Below are 24,366 nucleotides of genomic sequence, written 5' to 3' on the forward strand. Positions count from 1 at the left end.
TGTCTTGATTAGGTAGGTTAATTGAATATCTGCCTTTCGTTAGCGTCAGTATCGTAAACGGACTGTAGTTGTAAATTGGAGATGGTTGCGGGTGGGTGCCTCACCTCTAACTGCAGGGCTGTGAAAGGAACTCGTGATTAGTCCAGCTGGGCGGACACCCGGATAATTACATTACCACAAGAGCGCTCGGGAGATTATTCAGTTACACAGGCCAGATAAGCATGTTCATTAATAGACTACCACAAGATCTACAGACCGCAGTTTGACTGTTGAGATGGCCCGTTTCTACCAGATGAATCCTCAGTTTTTTAAATCTTTATTTTCAAACCGCTCCAAGGGAACTTATTTTGAGAAACACTTTAATAAAACCCCCTTTAACAGACATAACCCCCTTCTACTATCAGTGTGATGTAGACTCACCTTTTAAATGTTCGCTATTTTCCATTTTTGAAAACTCCCAAATAAACATTGCAGTGACATTTCACTTTTAATAAACAGATACATTAGTGTGTGTCTGCTCGGTGTACTTCTACAGGCATAGTTCAATTCAGTCATTTATTAGAGAGGCCAAGTTCAAACTGTATAACTGTGATATCCACTCGCTGACGAGCGAAAAGCCCCAAGAGAGCTCGACCCGGGTTGAGGGGTCGCCTGGAATAGAAGCTTCACTCTGTTGTATTTGCAATGCGCACCAAAGCTGTTGTGGCCGCCGGAGGAAGCAGGCTATGAATATTAAAGACTTGTGGAAACCGGCCATTCTGCGAAACAAGGAAAGGACATATTGAAGTAAAGAGAAGTAAAAATCCTGTCTCAGGCAAGTCATGTACCGTGTCACTTCTCGCGTGCCTTTACAACAAAAGGGTTGATAATGACATTGACATAATATTCCATAAACATTAGCAACTTATATAAATTCAGGATTATTTATATAAAAGTTTGCACGTGGTCACTTTAAAAGGCTTCAGCAAACGCTCATTTTCACTGTTTCTTTTTAAAATTGTATTGAAATCTAGAAATAATCTAAATCACTTCCTGCGGCTAAATACTACATCTGCTGTGAGACACACAGTCTGGATTTGGAGCCTGAGTGTATTGATTGCTTCCGTCCTATAATTCCTCTCTGTGCCATCAGGCTAGAGAGCTATTATGAATAGCTTGGATGAGATAAATATCTGGCCACATGAGATCCACCACCACCACATACACCATCACTTACGCATTGATACATTTACACACACACACACACACACACACGGGCAGTAATTCAGATGGGCTCATGTCAATATATTTCCCATTAATCAGCTAAATAACCTCTTTTGTCTGTCTTCAGGCAGAACGTCTTCTCCTTTCTCAAATTCAAATGATGTTTTATCAATGCTACTTAAATTAATCTGTTTCAGCCCTCGGTTGTAAAATTGCACGTTCTCATTACATATTTTGCCGCCATACATGACATCCGCCACTCAAAATGCACATTTGATTAGTCAAACAGCCTGCTGTGGTGATGTCTCCTTGCCAGAGCCCTGTAGCGACGGACAAATGCTATCTGACCTGTTGGCCTACAAAATAATCACAAACCGTTAATCCTGTATAATGACGTAGTTCAGAAAGATCACAGATTGTGTGTGTTTGTGGTTTTATACACTGTATTGCATCACAGTATGTGTTAGTCTGTGAAGAGATTGCATAGATGTATGGCCCAATGGTTCAGGCTTCAGAAGCTTAAGACGGTATTTACCATCCTTTACACAAACACACGCACATGTGCAGACAAAATGTATTGTCCCTCCTTGGAATAAATGTCTATCCAGACCATGTGGGGCAGTCTGATTATGACATCTTATGGTTTCACTCCTCACCAATAATATCCATGCAGTTAGGCCTGCTCCGTATGGCCAAAATCCATTTCACAGTATTTAGAAAGATTCTTTAGATTCATTCAGATTTTCATGTAGCAACAGAATTACTTCTTGTTGTAGGGTCATTTTTATAAATGTACAATTATTAGTGTTACAAATTGTTTATGTGTCACAAGCCGTTTTGTCGTCGTGTTTTGCCCTGTTAAAGAGTGTTTATTGTGGGTTATTCATTGTCATAAAGTTATAACCATGACTCAATCTCAACACGTGTCAAGTAGCTCCGACCGCTGCGCCCTCCACGATGACGTGTATAAATAAATTTCATAAATGCCAAAGAGCAGTTGTTATGGCGTCACACCGGTATGAACGGTACGTGGGAAATTCATATCGTACGGAAATCTTATACCGGTATTCCGTGCAGCCCTACATGCAGTTCATGGTCAGTCATTTCATTTTGAAATATGTTATTATCACTAGCACTGTTCCTTGTAGATGATACCATGTGCCCACCTCACCATTTATAAATGCCGTAATTTTCTGATTTTTTTTTGCAGCAACTGATTTGAGGGAAACATTTGCTGTGTTGTGGGTGTCCTTAACTAGGTTTAAATAAAATCAGCCAAAATTGTATAAGTAATGAAGTGAAAATGCAAATTATATAACAATTTAATGGATGGGAAAAAACAACAATTAATGTAATTTTGTGTAGTGTCGTTCCATTTCCATGGCAGCCAAAATGGTTACTACCTCTGTTTGTATGAGGCGGATATATTCAAACAAAAGGAACACCGTGTTGCATGAACTGAAAGAGAATAGTTTGAATCAAAAGTCAAAAATCAGACTCTCTGTGGAGATCATCCAGCACAAGTGTGCACCCCTTCTGCCTCCTGTTGCCATGGAAATATCCCCTACCATATTTGGATGAATCCCGCATAGCAGCTGGGGTGCTATGTGGCGCATGCGCATGTGTTTCTGTGAATGGCTATGTACATGTGTGGGTGCATAAACGTGTGTGTGTGTGTGTGTGTGTGTGTCATACAGAGAAGGACATATCTTGGATTAAAGGCTCATTGATAACGCTAATAGCAATTTCAGTGAAATTAAGACTTCTGTGCCGACCTTCTACGACCAACGGTCCTCTCATCTCTCATACAGTGGGGAGTATTTGATACACTGCAAACGTTGCAGGTTTTCCCACTTACAAAGCATGTAGGAGTAATTTTTATCATAGGTAGTCTTCAACTGAGTGACAGAATATGAAAGTAGTGGACAGGTCTCTTTTATACAAGTAAAGACAAACTAACAGGTCTGTGAAAGCCGGGATTCTTACTGGTTGGTAGCTGATCAAATATGTATGTCATGCAAAATTGCCAAATAATTTGTTTTTTTGTGATTTTCTGGGTTTTTGTTTCCGTCACTCACAGTTGAAGAGTACCTATGATAAAAAATGACAGACTCCTACATGCTTTGTAAGTGGAAAATCAGCAGTGTATCAAATACTTGTTCTCCCCACTGTAACCCTTTCCTCTTTGTGTCACTCTTTCTCATTATTTATAACATGTTTTCTATTCACTTGATTCCATGTCTTTCCTCTGAGTTGTGACTTCATCTCGGCTCTCACGCCCGCCCCTCTCTCATTCCAGCTGCTGGCGTTTTGTCAGAGAGTTCAAGCGTGATGCATGCAAACTGGGACCCTGAGCTGATCGTTTAACACAGGTCGGACCCCCGCAGTGACCCACTTCACACCACAGCTGCACTTCTTCCAGGCTCGCCTTAAAATGAGAATTTGTACAAGAGAAGTTCGGCGGAATCTTGCGTCTCTGAGACGTCTCAAAGCCGCTCCTCTAAATCAAAATTGATTTTCGTACACCTCCATGTGTGGTGAGAGAAGATTAAAGGCAGGACGAGGAAAGAGCAGGCAAACCGAGCGAGGAGGGGGAAGGAAAGATGCAGATAGGCGAGGAAATGGAAAAAGGGGAGAAGTGGGTTGAAGTGACGAGAGATTAGCACTTGAGGGCAGAGCGAAGAAGGCCGGTATCAAGCATGTGTGTGTGTGTGTGTGTGTTTGCGCGTGTCCACGTGTGTTTGTATGGCACTCCAATATCATCCTAATAAAAGATTTTTGAGTTCGACATGACACGCAGATAGCCGACAGTAGGAGGGTAATTCACGCATCGCTGCCGTCTTTGGGAGGTGTCTGCCCCTCGCCAACACACATTAACACACAGAGGTGCTGATACACACGCTCACACACACCGTACATGCACACGCTAACACGGTCTATTCCACCCTGCATTCTAGTATCATGTTAATTCACACTTGATTAAAACCGGAATGATTTAGTGTCATATAATTGGTGTAACGATGCAAATGTATTCTGCGCTTTTTTCCTTCCAGCCTTGCATTAAAAGATGGTAATTAAACGCAGGGAAATACAATGAAAGAAATGATGATGGATGGAGAGGAAATTAGTTTTGAAATTTTATTTCTATTTGTGTGTGATTATACAAAGTCAATGTTTATGAGTTTGGGCGTGTTTTATATACAGATGTGAAACACTGTGCATGTGGGTGTGTGTTTGAAAATGTGTGTCGGTTAGCAAGTGCGCATCCTACGGTGTGATTTGTGCGATCAAATGGTCTGTGGGTTCTCTGATGAGGTCCACTGTGGGAGACATTTTCACACACACACACACACACACACACAACTACGTGTTCCTGACTGTTTCTGACGTGCACGTAAACACTGGAAATGTGTTTGAACTGGGATAAAAAACATTGCCTTTGGAAATGTGTGCAAATGACTCAAACCTGGTTGTGAGAAATCTAGCATCTCTCCTTTCTGGGAATTTCTTTTAAAATACTGATCATTAATCAAAACAAAACAAACGATTTGTATTCATCAAAGAATTAAATGAGCCGATGTCCATCTGTCTTTCAGATGTGATGTCTTCTGTGAATTTTCACATTAAACTGTTCTGATTTTGTAATAAATACTCGTGGTTTATCTTCAGTGGACGACAGTCCTGATCTTAGGTCTGAAATGACTACAGCACAGGTTCTTTCAGAAGTCTATTCTTATAGTTTAGTTAATTATCTTTAGCTTTTAAATCTGTGCTTTTAAAAGGTTTTGGTTTTAGTCTATTAATCTATTAGTGGTTTCCATTTTTTATTCTAAATGACCCATTTCCAAGGAGCTGAGCACATTTCTGGTAAACACGAGACTGAAGATCCTGATGGGGCGTGATTCCATTTTTGGTTTACTCAGTTTTAAAGATCTGTCTATTAAATTAACTGTTAACAATTGTAAGTAAATTTCTCGACAAAAACATTCATCAGACATGTCCGAACTAGTCGCGACCCAGAAAGGGACTTCTTTGTTCTGTTGAACCAGGATGTGACAAAGTGACATTTTATGAATACCATCCTAATCTTTTTATATTGATGGAAGGTTGGATTATATTATGCATTTAGGATTCTCCTTGACTTGATTTGCCTGTAGCCATCTGTCCTTTCTGCAACCAGAGGCAACACAAAAGGCTAGCTAAATACAGCTTAATACCAAATATTTACTACATGAACATCGTGCTCCATTAAAGAGGATGTGAAACCAGCCATTTGAAACTATACAGTTGTCTTTAGAACATTTACTGAACAAATCAAGGGGAAAAAAGGGTTGTTTTATTATAGACCTCCATACAATCATACTTCTTTCCTAACGAGAAAGAGAGACAAAAAAAGTGACACCGGCTGGCGGTCGTCGGGAAGAATGCAAGTTTATGGCACTTCCCCATTGGCTTCACTTTTCAGACATGGAGATTGCCCGTCTGGTTTAGATGTTGAAGGGTCACTTTACGACCACCCGGCTGTTTGCTCCTCTCCAACTCTGTAGCTATTTCACAAAAAGGGGCCATTGACTTGGATGTTTTTTTTTTCCATTGTTATCAAAGTTCTTTTGTTGTATAACATCAAGACCTTTTTCTGTGAAATTTCTTTTTCTTACTCTGTGTCAGGTGTCCTCCACACATCAAAGAACCAACAGGTTTTTGTCTTCACATTTTAAACCATAACGCAGCTCTACCGTTTCTTTCACTTTCAGCTGTCACTTTGAGTGAAGTCCTCTAAGGCAGCTGATCAAAAGGCTGCCGAGCTGAAACTATTCAATGTGAAAGACGTTTTTTTCAACTCACATTGTTTCCCTCTGCTTCTTGCTCTTTCTTTGGCTCCTATTTCTCTTTCCCCTACCGGTTTTCGTTTTTTCTTTGACACTTTACTGTTTTATCTTCCCGCTTCTCTTCTTTAACTGGAAAAAAATTAATCTTTTATGTCATAACTTAGAACTGAGTAGGATGCAGGCAATATCCAGCCCATGCCTTCCCTGGTTTTATTATTAAAAAATGACCTGGGAGCTGATACAGTTAGGCTAAAATGGGGCTTATGTGAACTCTTATGGGTGATTCAGATAACCGATCACAACGCATTTAAAATACAACATTCGACATGCATACAACATTTACTTTGATTCGGTAAAGCAACAGATTAAAGGACATCTAAGTCACACGATAACCTTTCAAAGAGTTGCTTTCACAGCTCAACCTGCAGCATTTCTTGTTGAACAGGATATTGAAGGAATCCTTTCTGGTCCCATAGCAGTCACTCTTTTGAGGGCATAAACATGCGAGTGGCAGTTTTTTACCCTGAAAAATCCTGTCCTTAAGCAGTTCTGCTGCTTCACATCCCCTCCCCCTTATTTTTCTTCCTCTCTTTTCGCGCTGAAAGAGAGCAGCTGATTAATGACTGCGACTGATCGCTTTGCAGACAGAATTTAAGAACAAAAGCAGAATACGTCGGAATTTCTAATGGATATTTCCAACTCTGAGTCTCTTGACTGGGAATTCTGATGTTTTCTGTATGTAGGGCAGACCTGCGGTCATTACACACACACACACACACACACACACACACACAATTGGACACACCTGTATTAAGTTGACTGTCACATATGTGCAACATCCTAAAATGCATGTGTGCTTATACAGACAACCGTAGGCATGGGCTGACACACAAACCCGCCTACAAGCACACATTCATCCTCTTATTGCTCTCCCAGGGAATAGCCTTTATCCTCTCAGCACTCCAATGGAAAAAGGGCCGGGAATTAAATAGGATAAGAGGTGGAGGAGGTAGACTTAAGAGAAAGAGACAGTGATGGTAGGAACGTGAGGCAGAAATGAGGTAAACCACATCCAATATATACATGTGTGTCCTTATTTTGCAGGTTGCATGTTTATGAATCAGTTTTTTTGATATTGTGTGGGCTGGGTGGCGAGTCTGTCAGTTTGTGACTTTGCTGCTAAATATGGGAGATTTACACTGTGAGATTAAAGCGACAGTGACGTCAGCTTTGTAGCTCAGCATACTTGCACACAAACACACACCAAAATAATCCTTTTTATAGTCAATGTTGTAGTAAACCACACAGGAATCTAAAGGGTTCCCCCTTTGTTTCATTTTTGAGATATGCTAATCTGCACATTCATTAAACTGTACTTTTCCTTCCCCTGTTATCAGGTTGACATGAATAAATTATGTCATCAGGACGCAAATAACCTCTTTTGTACCTCTTAAGTAGTCTTTCGTCACTCCACACTTGACTTTCTGCCTCTCCCTTCTTTATTTCTGTAATCTGTGGAACCATTTCAGCCTTTTCTCAGCCTCTTTTCCTCTTTGAAACCCACCGGCTTGTCGTCCATCACACATTTGAAAGGCTTCGAGTAAAGAATTGCTCTTCCATCTTCCAAAGCGGACAGGAAATGAATTGGTCCTTAATTTAGCTCTTTCTCTAAAATAGGCAAAGGTAATTAAGAGAAATATGAACTGTGAAGCCTCTGGGACTCTGTGGACCCACAGTGAAACAAAAGATGTGAATACTATTTTTTTGAAATAGTTTTTCTGCCTTTGTATGCACAGCAAAGGAAAAAAAAGGAGCAATTGAACAAATGGGTTTATTATGACACCGGCTGAGCAAAATAATGCAACTAATCCCTCAGTATTTCATTAACTGTTCTCCTTTGTCTATTATCCAGGTTTTTAGAAAGTCAGATACTCTTGACGAAGTAAAACAGATGCTTCTATCCATTCATCACATCAGGCGATTTGTATTGCCTAATGTGTTAATGGGTCACAGCATGAAATGGGTCATCAAATTAAATTATGTTATCTGAAAATGGGGTGCCTTTGCTAGGAAATGGACCCACTTACTCCCGCTTAACTAGTTATTCTTCAGTTTCAAATGAACGAAAAAAGGTGTTTTGTTCTGTTTAGTTTTGTCAGAAAAACCAGCTCGAGATATTCAGGGAGTTTAATCATAATAGTCTCTGCCCACACAAATACAAACAGTATTGTGATGAAGTAGATGGTAGCATTTTCTAGTTATGTGATCTGTAGCTCGCTGTTGAAGAGGAGCTCAGCCCAGAGAACTGTGAGATGAAAGTATAGAGAATAGAAACAAGACAGGGAAGTGAAACAGAGATACCTGGCTGCCAATTCATATCTCTTGAGGAAAGCTGCTGAGCAACTCAATGCATAAGCTGTCAGGGACGATTTCTGTGGATTGGCAGTTGGATTTTGCCCCCTAGAAACTTAGCTGACTGCTGTTGCATACGTTAAATGAGTGTCTGGTGTCTTCTTAGGGGGTCATCCACAGAGGGGTGGGGTCTACGTCCTCTTCGTGGGGGTCTGATGAGCCATAGAATCTCCTCCAGTGGGCGTTTTAATGTTGCAGAGTGATCCACTCAAAAGTTTATGCTCTTCGTGCTCTATTTGTTGCTTTAAATGACCATGTTGATAGCTTTGGTTTATAGCCCATCTCATTATATTTACTGGTATTATACAATATCATAATCAGATACTTACCATGTAGAACTCTGTACGCAATAACTAGGCCTGTGTTAGGTGACTTGATAACTGTTAGACAATATTATTGGTTTCGATATGTAATTATTTGTATCATGATCTGGTGTTTGACAGACTGCAATCTGCAGGTGGTGGCCAGGTTTAGCGTCAGAGAAATTCACTTAGAATCTGTAATCTGTATTTTTTAAGGAGGCTTTTTGACGTCAACATGTTGTTTTTGACCCCATTTTTTCAACAGGGTGAACCTAAAGTTGGAACTCGAGAACATCGTCCCGGACTCAAACAAATAGACCAAACGCCGTCGCCAATTTGGCTCTGTCTCGCTCACTTTCCCTCTCTTCCGGTGAGCTCAGTGAGACGGGTGTGATTTGTGCCGCATCCCAGCCCCCGCACAGCGTGTTACCATAGCAACACAGGAGACGAAGGGCAAGAAAATTATAGAAAGACGGAGATGGAGCGAAAGAGTGTGTGACGGAGAGAAAGTTTGCGAGAGAGGGAGATTAGGATGTTTACTAGTACTATTCACATGCCTCCATCTGTGTCCCCTTATTACAATGACAGCAGTGTCTGGACGCTTCCATTGGGTCAATTTGACTTTGATTAAAAAGATGGAATAGATTATTTCCATTCAGATCTTAACACATCTGCGACGCAGGTGATTGCTCAGGGGGAAAGGTATGCGGTTAAACGACAAATCATTAAAGTGGTAATGTCTGGGTATGTACTGCAGGCCACATTATTAGACACATGAAAACATGTGAATAACATGCAGCTTTCTTCTCCACATATTTAAGGAGAGCTTCTGCCAAAATAAGTATATAAATAATAAATAATAATAAATAAATCATTGCAAAAGTAATTTTTGTACTATGATCTGTTCTTACAATTACGTCAAACTAGTTTCCGGGGAAAGTCCGTCAGATCATCAAGGCAATTGTGCATTAAAACTAGTAATAGATGTCTTTTAACCACAGCTGAGGTTAGACAAGATGGGAACGTAGTGTGTGGCACATATGAATCAACGCTTGCTGTGTATTAATGAATCATCTGTTGTACATTGGCTCACTGTGGACCGTTGAAACGCCCCTGTGGTCTCAACGCTCTAAGGAGTGCTGCAAATACCTGGTCTTACTCAGAAATTGGTGCAAGGCCAGGAGATCAATAAATGCAAACAAAAGAAGTATGTACTGCCACTGCAAGTACGAAAGACAGCCTCCAGATTCTGGTACCAAAGGGAAATAAACTCAATGCAGCATAAAGCTTTTATGTGGGAAATCCCAAATCCATCGCTGACGCTCATTTAAGCAAATCCTCATCTGCCAACTCAGACGCAGCCTGAGCGTAGAGACCGGCTGCCACGGCGAAAGCACGGTTACCCAGAGACCGGGGTGTGCCAACACGGTCAATTAGGACACACAGAGGACAGGCAGCGTTCTTTGCTCTCCCGCTCGGAATATAAACACGTGCACACGCGCTTCCAGCTATGTGTGATTTCCATTTGGCTCATTACTGTTATTTATGATCTATTATCAGGTTAATCAGTTTTGTCATCTGGTTTCTATGAGGTGTGAGATGACTAACAGCCACATATGCCCTCAGAGGGGATTCTTGTTTAAGACATGTGGTGCCGTTGTCATCAAAGAAGAACATGCAGCTAATTTACTGTAGATCTGAATAATACTCTCTTTTTCTGACACACACACACACATAGGCAAATCTGTGGGCGATAAGCTGGATGCCTCGTTACTGGGCATTAACCGCACCTCTCCTCGCTAATCTCTGCTATCAAACAGACGCGCTGTGTGTGTGTGTATAAGTGTTGCCATTGTGTAAAGCAGGAAATAGCTCTGACTGCCGTTTTCTAAGCCACCGGCCCATCGTTAGGTTACCCAAGATTGTCCATTATTCGCTGTGTATGTGTAGAGAAGAGTGCATGCGTTCATGTTTAAATATGTGTGTGTGTGTGTGTGTATATATATCAATCTTTATGACTATTTTGTCGTTGAATATTAGTGTATATAATAAATTGCAACGTAAATCAATTTTCCGTTATTTGTGGTATTTAAAGGTCATCCGCTCAACCTTTAAAGGTTGTCGGATAAAGGTTTGGATGAGTCCGTGTTCGCTGTACTCAATCCTCGCTTCCTTTTCCAGTGACAAACCAATCCGTCGGCAGCCATGTTTCCTTTCAGCAACCGAGCTATCTTTAAGTGAACTTTTGAAATGTTTCCAAAAAAGTAAACGTGTCTACGGTGTGTTCATACCGTCCGGTTTGGAGGGAATAGACTCGCTGGAGCATATGTCGAGTGGCAGGTTGAATTAAGATTGATATTATTTGTCTGGGTTTAAAATGGAAACGGCTTTGCCAAATGTGGCCACCGATGAACTTGAAACTCTCCTGAAGTTTTGCTCCCTGGTCGCCTTTGAGAGGCAGTTAAACCACCCGGATGCTGCACGCTGGTCTCAGATTGTAGAAACTGCTGCAGTTTCTGTGCTGAGAAGACGAGACGATGTTGAAGAGAGAGAGGGAGCGAGAAGGAAGGGAATGGTGGATGATCATGGAGCCAGAGTAAACGTTATATCGCCGGAGTATTACCTCAGCAGGTGATGTTACAATGTCCTCTGTGCTTTTATGTGTAGAGCGATAAAAAGTGATGAAGCCAGACCAGGAGAAATATACGACCTCTGTGTCTGTCCCGCTCTTTGCCCCCTTACATCATTCCTCCATCTCCCCTTCCTTTTTTTTCTCCCCCACTGCAGTCGGGGAAATACCTGATGCAGCACTAACATTTGGCATTGGTTTTCTAATAACTCCATGTTGAAATCGGCAGGAGGAGATCCAGCACTCCGTGTCGGCCGATACCGGTTAATCAGAATTGTTATCGGGAAGGGAACGGCGGGTATTGAAACATCGCTGCTCGCCTCGCCAAGAAACACAGTTACAAAACACTGCCGGCGCCTTTCTGATCCTGACCTCTCTCCCTCTGCCAGTCACGTTATCTCTGCTCCCGATAGATCATATCTGTGTCACTTCATCCTCTGTGCCTCTCACTCCCGCCTCGCATCTGTAGTTGTCTTTAATCTCTCCACTGCTTCTGGGGTTTCTCTCCCGGGTTTTGTCGTATGTTGCTCGTCGTGCACTGCTAAGAGTTGCTTTTTTTTGTGACCTGATTTTGTCCAAAATATCAAAATGTAGAAAGTCTGTTTTTTTTTTTTTGCACTTACAGACTCACACACAGATTCACACTATGAGTATCTGTATCCTCTCGGTGTTTTTCTTTCCTCCCACAGCACGCTGCGGGACAAAAGCCCCAGCTGGAGGGGAATAATGTCCTGTCATCTGCTCGCATCCATCTTTCCTCATTCTCTACCCTACCATCTCCAGTTATTTTCGCTCGTCGTCTCCTCCTTTACGCTTCCTAATGTTCCCTGCTTGCTCTCTTTCATTCACATTTCTTCAGAGGCTCGGTTTGTTTGAGTGAAGAGTGGTGATTCTGCTGTAGGTCAAAGGCAAATCAACATGGACGCTTGTTTCTCTTTCAACAAGCACAAAAGTCAGTCATGATTTAAAGTTCAGAAAAATTCAAGCTGCATGTCGACCCAGTAGGTTAGAGTACCGTCTGCCAGTATAAAAATGGAAATTCATTGTCCGCCTCAGTGAAAGTGTTCATGTACTCTACTACACAACCGTCTTTTGATGTTGTACATTAGTTTTTTGTCAGACTGGTGTTATGACATGACAAATTTTGTGTGATCACTCAACCTTGTTTTGTTTTTTAAATGGGAGCTTTCCTTTGGATTCCGGTTTACACCTCCAAGATCAAAGTCTGCAAAGTGCAAACTTTGTGTTTGAATGGAAGTTTAATGATATGCATTAGTAGGTATCCAGCATAGGAGGTTTTATGCTTCGGTTTACTCCAGTGACCCACCAATCAAAAGATGTACACATGGTCCTCAATAAAATGTGATGTGCTCTACGAAGGAAGTGGAATTTATTGTCGGTTTTCCTCTTTCCTCTTTATACTGCGTCTTTGTCTAAACCAGCCCTAATTACTACGTCCATCTGACCTCCTGACCCCTTCCTCTCTATCCACTCCACACTTTCATGTATCAAAAGTAAATTGGTTCGTCAATGGAAACCTATTGAATTGGATATTTTCTAATTACTGCACTGGATCGTATGTCCTTGTGGACTTACCATAGAAGGCTTACACCCCAGTGTTGTCATGGTCTTGCAACCCTTTTCTTGTGTAGAACGATTCTTCCTCATCGCTTCTGGCATATTTTTCAAGAAGGCAAACCGTGATGGAGTGAGTTTGAACAAGCACCGGAGGTTTTGCTCCAGGTTCAGCTGTGAATGGTCTACTCCATTTGTAACATTCTAGTGTCTGTGTCTGCCTGGACAGTTTTGTTTCTGTGCCCGCGTCACGTATCAAATCAGTGTCTGTTTGATGCTCAGGGGAAATCAGTAAAGTTTCCAAAAGTCTGAAATACACAATGCCTAAACTAGCCTGGACACAGTTTTTGTGTGTGTGCGTGTGTGAATAAGTGTGAGAGAGAGGAGGGTGAATGTGCTTTGTGGACTAAGACAGTTGACTAAGTGTTAAGATTGGAATCCAGATTGACATTGTATGCCCGGAATACTTTACTCATTGGAAATCGAATGCTTGTTTCCCATTAAACGGATTTGTATTTTTTAAGATTATAGATAAGAGGCTTATTTTGCGGAAACATTCGACATCCATGAAATTTTTTAATGTGAAAGTCAAGCAGCCACCTCTGCTGCTGCCAAATGTGACCAACACACAAGTATCAAAAAGTATTGCTCTCCGTATTCCCAATCGTTCCAAAAGCAAGTAGATCGACCCGCAAAAAAATACAGAGTATAAAATGCTGTAAAGTACATGAATAACATCAGAGAAATATTCAAATAATGAATATCCATCCTTCATCCATAATGAAGGATGGATAGCTGCATAGAGAATGCACAGCAACAAGACCAAAGAGCAGTCAGAGAACATGAAAAGAGTGAGGAAGTATAGCATGAGAGAAACCGGTAAGGAGAGCAGTATGAAGTGGAAGAAAAGGGAAAAGAGGAGATAAAAAAGGAGCCAGATGTGAGGAAAAAAGATGAAAGGTGAGAGGCCGTCAGAAAGGAGGGTAATGAAGTGTGGCATCAGTGGATGAGGTGAAGTCAACCTGCTGCCAAGGTAAGAAGGCTGATGTGTGTGTGCGTGTCATTGAATGACGGGTGTGCAAAGTGGTCCGATCGCTCACATAATTACACAGTTGGCTGGAAACGTGGACACAGGCCTCGCATCCGTCTCTGTGTGTGTGACACACACACACATTTAGAGTTTAGCGCCACTGAGTCGGAGACAGTTCTGACATTGGGTTTAATTAGATTTTGCTGTGGTCATGGTGAACTTTGACCTCCGTTTGGCTGTGGCTGTCTAAAGATGAGGTGCTGTGGCTGAGGAGGACTGGTTGATACAGTTTGTCAAAGAACTGCCAGAGCGCCTGCTATTCATTTTTGCCTCACTCCAAAACGGCCATGCGTTTGTGTCATAAGTCATGAGACTTTTCTACGTGCTAAACACACAAAGGAAAATGTAAAGCGTGTCGTTAACGAGGGTTGTGCCAAGTAGTGTGCGAATCCCAGTAGATGGGCCTGTTCATCACACCATGGGGGTGCGTCTCCTTTCCAAGTCCAAAAGTCATTAATCATTGAGCCGCGAAAATTACAACACGCACCACTGCAGTATTACCCAGCTAGTGAGCTCTCTCCACACGTTTCTCTCCACAGGAAAAGCAAGAAACGCACCCAACCAGCGTTTTGAATGCGTCTTTATATCCTTTTATTGAAGTAATCTACTGCGGATCAGTTTTTGTGCTGACACAAACCGACCGTCGCTGTGCTGTGGCGCCTCCCAGACTTAAATGTGGGCTTATTCTGAACGCAGCACACAATGAAATTCACAAAAGTCCTTTGGGCAGCATCTGTTTGTCTGTTTTCTGGGTTTGAGTTTTGACAGCAGAGCTTGCGGTCCTAAACGTGCAGCTGTTGAGCTGCTGACACCAAAGTGCGTGTCACAGACGTGCAGAGCAGCTCACTTTTTAACCCTTTTTTCTTTCAGATTGTAACAGTCTGTTTGTGTTCTCTGTCCAGCTAATTAACGTGGTCAGGTTTGGTAAGTGGACTGCCGGTGTGTGTGTGCTCGCGTGTGTGTGTGTGTGCCGCATGTATAGTTGTAAGCCGCAGATGCTCATCTAGTATCTCTGCCAGGTTGCCATGGCAGCTAGAGAGTGGGTGCTTTGGGGTCAGGTGGCATGATATAATTGAACTTCGACATTCATTTATGAAGTGACCTATTGGCGCCACAGCTTTCGATCTGCTCCAAATATTTTGCCAGTACAACATCACATTTTCCACAACAAAGCCAATCTCAGTCCAGGAATTAGACAACAACCTGTACTCTGATATAACAAGCTGAAATTTCAATGATCGCCCCCGGCTGCCTACTCTCTCATCAAATGTGTATTGTGACCGATGACCGCACAGCTCAGGTCACAGTGAAACAATAACACAAATGAGCAGTTACTTTAATCTGTGGAGACCCAAACACTGTAGTTCATACACTGATCAAATATTATCATCTCAATTTAATTTGGGGTGGCCTTGTTTATCTGCGGTCAATGTGATGTCATACAAACAGTCAGCCTTCGATTTGATTTGATTTGATTTTCAATACAAAGCTTTGTCCCAATACATTTAACAGTGACCTCTTTCACTCTTTACCCTTTTGTTTCATGTACCTTTAATAATAGCAATAATAATACTTTAATTTGATATAGCGCTTTTCTAAATACCCAAAGACGCTTTAGAAAAGGCAAACACAGACAGAACAAAGGCAGGGGCCGATGACGTCAAGACCGGAGGAGAGTGCGTCATTGTAGTAATTAACTAGCACAGCGGGGGGGGCGCAGTTGGAATCCGGGCAGAGGCGGCTACGATGGAGGAGAGCAATGGGAGGTTGATGGAATTGATGTTCTGAAATGTTATGGTGCGATTCTGCTCGACATGTTGTCTATATCTATGTCCAAGGGGATAGCCAGGTGGTCAGAGATGGGGAGGTCGATGCTGCTTGGATTGCTGATGGTAATGCAGACCAGGTCAAGTGTGTGTCCTTTTTTTAAGAGGGGGAAAGTCGATATGTTAGGTGGTTTTGAAGTAGTTAAAGATCATGTTCAAATGAGGAGGGAACCGGAACGGTTATTGCACTGGTAATGATGCCTTTGCGAAAAATCGTGGCTATTCAACCACCATCACACCCAAGGTGGTTTTTACTTACCTGATGTGTGTATGCAATGCAAGAAATTTGCTCTCAACAGTTGTTTTTTTTGTTTGCACAATAAATACACAAATCTACCTTCGTAGTCTTAGTAATCCTGTAACCAAATCCCAGCGGCCAATCTTTACTGGAACACGTGTGGCTTGAGATGAATTTCACAACCAAGAAAGAACCAAGTGAAGGTTAATAATCCCTCGCAAATGAGTTCCAGTTTCTATTTATAATTTGAATGAACAGAATGGAAAGGCGATTGCCCCAAGCCAGAGTGTACAATTGGTTTTTTAAAGTTCTGCTTAAGGTAGTGCGTTGGCCTACAACACTGGCATACTGTACTTTTATGCAAATTGCATTTTCAGTATTGGAATCTTAATTGAATAGTGAATAGAAACGTGTGTGTGTGAGGAGAAGATGGTGCATGTGTGTATTTTAAGTGTATGCATATGCATACACTTAAATGCATATTGTGCTATAATGAGACACAAAGTACAGACAGCAGGTTGAGCGTGGGCTGGAAACCATGGCAACGGCCTTGAGCTCTTCGACATGTGAAGAGGGAAAGAGGAAGAGGGAGAGAGAACCAGGATGACATTAAGAACAGTTTTATTGATCACATATGAGGTTAGAGATTGGTCGACCTATGACTTTCTCTGTTTATATCTTAATAGGTATCCATTATGCTTTGGGCAATCGCACTGATGCTTCAGAAATCCTAAAAGTGGTGTTCATTTATGAAGGTTATCTTACTGAACAAAATGTGTAAGTGTAAACTTGGGTTTGCCACAGACGGCTTTCAGAAGCAGCAGTGCTCATATATTATCAGTGGCGGGTTCCAGGGCCAGTGTCCATCATAGTCAATGACATCTTGCTGTGTACCGTTATTATGAAGGTGATGTGTTGCCTTGAAAGTAGCTGAAATTTACTGAGCCGCTGACAAGGGGTGGGAATCTCTTGGCACCTCACGATTCGATTCGATTCCGATTCAGAGGTCAACGATTCGATTCTAAACCGATTATCGATGTATCTCGATTTTCTAAATTTTCTCAAATCTGAGTTTGCTACTCAGAGGTTGTTAATCACTTCCTACTTTATTTGATAATTAAAGAAAATCAACAGATGAATTACCTTCTCAAATTTTTTATAAGAGGAAAAAAAAATCTTTGTCACAAATATGATTTTCTATCAACAATGCAAGAACCAACGCAGCTTGCATTTCAACAAAATATGGAAGTAGCCTATGTAAAAAAAATATCAAACAGATTCATTTTTCTTTTAAATGAAGAAAAGGCTGCTCTTAGTCTCAGACCGCTCCGTATTTGTAAAATACCAGAAAAAAGTCCAAATCTGTGAATATCTTGCCAACTTTCAATACGGATCGACTTTTTGGAAAATGGAAATAATGAGGTAAGATATGCGCAGGCTCCTCCATAGTTCAGTAAAGTTATTAGATATTCAGATTCAGACTGACGGACCGGTCTGCGAGCTGGGTGCATTGCTCTTAATGTGCCGGTAATGATGGTAAATGATTGTAATGATGGTAAATGATGGTTGTAGCTGGTTCTCATCTACGGTTCTCATCTACGGTCCACTACGATTACCGAAGGGGGACGTTTGTTTTTTTACAACGTTTTATCTCATAATTTCGACTTTTTATCCCCTTACATTAGTGCGGAAATGGGCTTCTATAGTTGTGTTAATGCATCACTCCAGCCAATCCAAAGACGGGGTTTGTAACCAATAAGGTGTAGAGACCATGGTCACTGGCTCCGCCCTCTTACTGTCAAAAAGAAAAACAGCGAGCGCGTAGAAAACACGTTCGAGCGCGAGCAGAGACTGACCTCGCGAGCGAGGAAGTTCACGCTCTGCGAGGGAGCAATTATCTTAACTTTTGCTCGCGCGAGACAGACTTTTTTTTTTTTAATTCCGATTATTAACTGTTCTGAATCAAGACCGAATCGTTCTAGAGAGAATCGAGAGAAATCGAAGAATTGATTGTTTCCCCCACCCCTATCGCTGACCATGTTTCTCCATCCATGGTAGGATTTTGTATGAAACACTGTAAAACCACATGCGCTGTTCCTGTAAAGGTCTTTTGTGGTGCAATTATACAAAAGAGCTATTTTGAGCTTTGCATCCAGCTTTGACACCCAAGATTGTTGTTTTCAGTTTGAAAGGCGGTTGCATTGAAACCCTGCTGTGGCTCACTACCCACTCTGAAAGATTTTACAACAGGCGCAGTGGAAGACTGACCTCACAGTGTTAGAATAAGTGCATGTAAGCTTTTTAAGGCCGCTATCAGAGAAAGCCGTCCTCTATGAGGGATGATTAATTTCATCCAGCTATTTGCAACACTATTTTAGCTGGCAAATTAATAATAAATACTAACTTATTGCATTTGCTTAGTTTAGCAAGTGCCAATCAAACGTATTCATCATGTGATTCTGAATAGTTACAATTTTACAACTGCAAATTATTTCTCACTAATCAAATGTTAGATATCGACAATTCATAGTTAAAAACATAATTCGCAGATATCTGTAAGTTAATTTAGTAAATGACACATTTCAACATTTACCATTGACTATTCAAACTCAATTACAGATATTTGTAACTATTTTTTGATGTGTTATCTAAAATATGAAATCAAAACAGTAAACATTGCCAATTTAAAAGACAGCCACTAGCTTTTTCGTCTTCAATGATGTTGCCCACTTATCAGAAGTGTTTTTTCTATTCCTATTCCAGCCTTAAATCCAACAGTTGTGTTGTAATCTGTCAACCAGTGAGAACTAAATGGCCACTAGCCTGCACTCCTGTTTGGTATGTTGGAAAGGCCTTTTTGTGTGTGCGTTGTGAAAAAGCCCAGTAATCAAACAGAGGACATATTGGCAGACGGATGCATTGGAATGGGATAAAGTGGGAGAGCTTGGAAAAGAAAGGATGCTGGAAAAACGACAGGGCTCAAGGTGAAAGCCTATGGTGTTAACGAAAGAGGGTGAAAGACAAAAGGAGAAATCCATTGACAGGGTGGAAAAGGAATGATTCAGCCATTACAGATTGTCTACTTTTGAATCTGTTTTCTCTGCCACTGTCCATCCCTTCGATTTTCTTTCTTTAGTCTCTTTTCTCCAAGCCTTTGTTTCTCTCTCTCTCTCTCTCTCTTACACCTGATCTTTCTCAAAATGTCGATACAACAAAGTGTTAAAGAACGACTAGGAAGAAATACCCAGGTGGATGCTCCACATGCTCCTCATTGAGCTACGGATTGATCCAGTGTGAGGACATTTAGTGCAATGACAGCACTGTGTGGCTCTGCGTGGAACAGCGAGACGAAAAACGTTGAAACGTACACATTTCAAGTGCTTCATAACCAAAAGAAAGTGTCTGTGTCAACTAAAGTAAATTGCTTATTCCATCTACAACGAGATCCACACAAGCATTGGCAACCGCTGCTCAACCCCCCTCAACCCTTCCCCACCAGAGAAATATGACACCACACACCCACACACGCAGCACACACCGTGCATACTTGCACGCATCGATTCGGATGTGGCAAGAAGAACGTCAGGAAAAAGGCGGAAAAAAACCCAGACAGAATGCAGACGGAGAGGGAAGTTTACACACGAACCTACACATACACTCACACACGGACACACACAAACATTTTGGTCTGGGGCTGGAAGGCCTGTTGTAGGAGAAAATGAGTTTTGCTCTGTATAGGCACGAGGGGAAGAGGGAGGACCTTGTCCTGCTTGAGGTCATGTTGGCAGGAGTTTTGAAAGAGGGAGAGGAGATTTGTCATTCACACCAACACCTGTCTTAACCTTCTTCTCTTTATCACTCCCTCACACACACACACACACACGCTCATTGGGCCATCTGTGCTCTCTTGAGGAGCCGTAAACCCCGACCCCTCAAAGAAAGGCAATGTGTCTGTCTGTGTGTATGGTGAGGAGGTTCTATCGGCCTTGCTGCTGTCTGGCGGGGCACGGCTGCTGAGCTGCTGCCAAAATATTCAGTTTGACCTAGTTCATCTCAGCACCCGGCTGGTGTGTGTGCGTGTGTGTGAGTAATATTTAGGCCTATTTGTCAGCAATATGATGAGTTTCTGACACTGCCCATAATGATGTAAGAGCTCCCTCCCACATGTCCTCTCTGCTAATCATTCTGTTTGTACCTCCTTTTCCTTTTTTTCTGTTGTTTTCCTCCCTGATTTGCTATTTCCTGCTTGTCGTCTCTCGCTTGTCCTACGAGTGTCTGTCAAAGGAAGCAGATCGTACCAAGTCAATGTCTTCATCTGTGCCTGTGTGAGTAAAATGGCGGGCTTCACCTCTCAACCCAAAAATGTAATCTCACCCAATGGACATGAAACATGAAATCCATCCGCCGCTCTTTTCTCGTGAAGACGTCAAACACAGCTTGTGATATAGTGATATCGGCGAACACCGCTGTCATCATTTTGACTAGGTGGGGGGATTACGCTTACAACGTAGCTGGTGCAGTGACATCAGCTGCGCAAATGTCCAGTAATATCTCGATTTTAATTGGTCCATGTTTGATACGTAACGTAGATGATTACTTGCATAACCTATTCGCATATTTACATAGACACAGCAGAGTTGTGCTTTTTGCCCTACATGTTGAAGAATACAGGATCGAAGTGCAACATGGGTGTTTTGCTTGTCGTCCGCAAGGAACGGACAGTAAAAGCACTGCTTATTCTACCATTTCTTCGTATTTGATTATACGCAACAGCTACATTTGTCATTGTAACCTCTAGACAATTGTAATAACACACATATTGCATATATAATTCTAAGAATAAACAGTAAAAATATATATACAAGTTCATTAAATAAAATGATTTAATAAACATTTTTATGTTTTAATTCTGACTGCACTACATTGACTTACATTAATTTCCTGGAGACTTGGCTACCAGCCTCATCCTAAACCTAACCCCCATACCCTAACCATTGAGCCGAGTCTTCACCTTAAAATTCAACGATTTAGGTTGTGGGGACTTTGTTCCAAAACTGATGGTTTGCTCCACCTTTCTTTATGCGTCCCTGTTTTTCTGTGTGTGCAGTGACGGCTGGGCGGACCGGTACGATGTAACAGATGGCTACGTTAGAGAAGCGGCGGGTGGTATCACCATCAAGCTCCAGTCGGCTGATGTGAAGTGGTTTGACGAGTACTACCTGAAACTTCGTCCTGAAAACAACCAGAGGAACCCCTGGTTTCCAGAGTTCTGGCAGCATCGCTTCCATTGTCGACTCAAAGGTCACCCGCAAGAGAGCTTCAAATACAACCGCACCTGTAGTAGTGAGTACTCTCACAAATCCGCACACACCAATGGGATGTTCCTCTTGAGCACCTGTAGTCATGAGTACGGACGAAGACAACGCAGCTGTACTGCACCGAGACCATCTGTGGGCTGCATTGTTTTGGTTCAACACAACAAGCTACAGTAACAATCTGCATTTTAGTTGGCTGACTGTCATAATGGCCAATATTAATGCAAATAATATACAAACAGTGTGTCTGAACACACACACTGACCACGGTTCATGTGGAGATATCCCTTGTCTCTGTGAGTGCACCCTCCCTTTATTTCTTTGTGTTCGTCACCCCTCCCCGTACCGCCCGTCTTTCCCTCTCTGTTTCAATCCCTCCATTCATAGGCAAAGCTGTGTGTGGGTTCTGCATCAAAGGGAGTCATGTCTCATGTATTCTAATGAAATGGGTCGTGAAATACAAATGAGCGGGATGCAGAGAGAAATGAGATGTAGAGGTGGCAATTGGTCGGCGAGAAGAAATGGGGGGGGAGCGAGGTCTTTGATGTCACGGGGAAGAAGCGCCCTGTTTTTTTATAAAACGAGTGGAAATTACTCTGATATACGCGCCTTTCTCTTTCCGCTCCCCCTTCCCCTTCCCGACACCAACCAACCACTTCTGCAGAGCGAGAGTCGCTTCGGCAGCAGTACGCACAGGACACGAAGATGGGCTTTGTCATTAATGCCATCTACTCGATGGCATATGGCTTGCATAACATGCAACGGGCGCTGTGCCCAGGCTATCAGGTAGGTAGCGCTCTTATGGATGGATGGAGAGACATGCTAGCACAACGCACTGGCACAAATGGGTGGAAAGGGGCAATAATGGGACGAAAAGACCTTAGCTTCTGGCGATGCCATATTACACTTTTGGGACTTTTGCACTACATACACCTAACCAGGAAAGTGCAAGATGTAAACATGGTATATACATATATATGGATAGTCAGGGATAGAAAGGAGTTCCTGTTGTACTGTACGGCTCATTTTTCATAAAACCTGGAGCATCCCTGCTGCTGTTTTGATTGCATTAATTTTTTTTTATTTTAGTCCAACTCATTCTGATAATCATGACTTGAATGAGTTGAAACTCATCATCATCAGTTCTTCAGTTCTTAGAATTTGAGCAGAGGGCTCTGAACTATCATTTCTAAAGTAACTTACGTGAAACGTTGTTTGTTATGCTGTTGGTCAGGACATTTCTGTTAGATATGAAAGGATTGTTCATGTATTTTAAGGGCCTGTGTGATGCCATGCGACCCATAGATGGTGCTACACTGCTGGACTTCTTGATGAAAACAAACTTCACAGGCGTTTCCGGAGAGGGAATCTTATTCGACGCTAACGGAGACTCACCTGGCAGGTGAGCACTGTGACTCAACAGAAGCTGCCGGGAGTGACTTTCTATTGGGTCAAATGGTCGTATGAGAGAAGTAGGTGGCTGTTAAGGTCGTGGATGTACACTGTGTACCTTTTATCCACAGGTACGAAATAATGAACTTTAAAAAGATGGGGAAGGACTATTACGACTACATAAACGTTGGCAGCTGGGACAACAGAGGCTTGAAGATAGACGATGACGAAATCTGGCCTAACAGAGACGGCATAATCAAGTCAGTCTGCAGCGAACCCTGTGATAAAGGACAGATTAAGGTAAGATGATGCATACAGATGCATATCTGCTCACACAGGAAGGCTTATTTAGCCAACATTTCCACTTGTGGGATAGACTGTAAGTTTAATGATGTGAGTGTATGAGGCATTGTAATTCTCATTGTTAATGAAATAAAATGCTCCAGGTGTGCTGTGTTCTGTGCTACAGAAAGACCCACCTCTTGCATTCCGTCCCATCCAGGTGATCCGTAAAGGCGAGGTAAGCTGCTGCTGGACGTGCACTCCCTGCAAAGAAAATGAGTTTGTGTTCGACGAATACACCTGCCGAGCCTGTGAACTGGGCTCCTGGCCTACTTTTGACCTCACAGGTCTGTGAATGTTTGAATATATGTGTTGGCATGTTTATGGGTAACAAGTACATGTTTAGAGAAATTGTGAAAATATTTGAATGTACCTTGTACCTCTACCTTGATGAGAATCCTGGAATATTGATGCAAGTGATACTATTTGAAGCAATGAACAAAATGCTTGTGCATTTTTGTGTGTGGGGTCACAGGATAATGGATGTTTGGTAGAATGAGATAGTGTTTGCCCTGAGAAGGCGTAACATTACAGCATGATATTATACATTAAGTCCTGCACCAGTTACAGATTAACTGAGACAATCTTTACCCTCGCCTCCTCTTTCCCTTCCCTCCCCTCCCATTCCCTCCCTCTCTCCCGTCCCTTTAATTTGTTACCAACATGGTCACCGATGTCCTAATTATTCTGCATGAACCTTTCAATGCAAATGCACTTCATTTTCAATGAAAATGTATTTCCCCTCCATTGCGTCCGAAGCGGTGGAATATTACCTTGTTATGCTTTCAGCTGCTCATTATACTGCTTTCTAGCTCCTCACCAAGCTGAATGATTAAAACATGAATTGAGCCCTGCTGAAAATTCAGATTGGGCTTCACTGACAGAGCGGCAGAGAGAAGCATCCTTAAACTGAAACCGCCAGCGGACGGGTTGGAAAAAAAAGACAAAGATGAAGTTGCAAGTGAAAGAAAGAGAGAGACAAAAAAATTGAAAGAATGACTGCGGTTGCCGCTGTATTACTTTGTGTTGGCTTTCCTGTGCGTGTCCACGTGTGCGACTCATCTAATCAACAATAAATGCTGCGTGCTCCCTCGTGGGGTTATATGGAACAGTAATAATGAGGTGTAAACAAACTGCTCGCCCTGTTCCTCCGGCAGACATTTTGATCTCTCTCCCTCAGGGCAATAGAGAGAGGGAGAAAGATAAACAAAGC

General features: G+C 42.1%; 1 protein-coding gene across 1 annotated transcript in view; it reads left to right on the top strand.

Moving 5' to 3' along the window:
* The window catches only part of grm5b (glutamate receptor, metabotropic 5b), a 48,270-nt gene that overhangs the window by 13,380 nt on the left and 10,524 nt on the right, over nt 1-24,366 (top strand). Inside the window, exons 7-11 of the mRNA XM_040170566.2 lie at nt 21,212-21,447; nt 22,084-22,205; nt 22,697-22,821; nt 22,943-23,111; nt 23,314-23,440. Of these exons, the coding sequence (XP_040026500.1) occupies nt 21,212-21,447; nt 22,084-22,205; nt 22,697-22,821; nt 22,943-23,111; nt 23,314-23,440 (779 nt within the window). The remainder of the gene's footprint in view (nt 1-21,211; nt 21,448-22,083; nt 22,206-22,696; nt 22,822-22,942; nt 23,112-23,313; nt 23,441-24,366) is intronic.

Source organism: Gasterosteus aculeatus, chromosome 1 (assembly GCF_964276395.1).
Source record: "Gasterosteus aculeatus chromosome 1, fGasAcu3.hap1.1, whole genome shotgun sequence".
NCBI lineage: Eukaryota > Metazoa > Chordata > Actinopteri > Perciformes > Gasterosteidae > Gasterosteus > Gasterosteus aculeatus.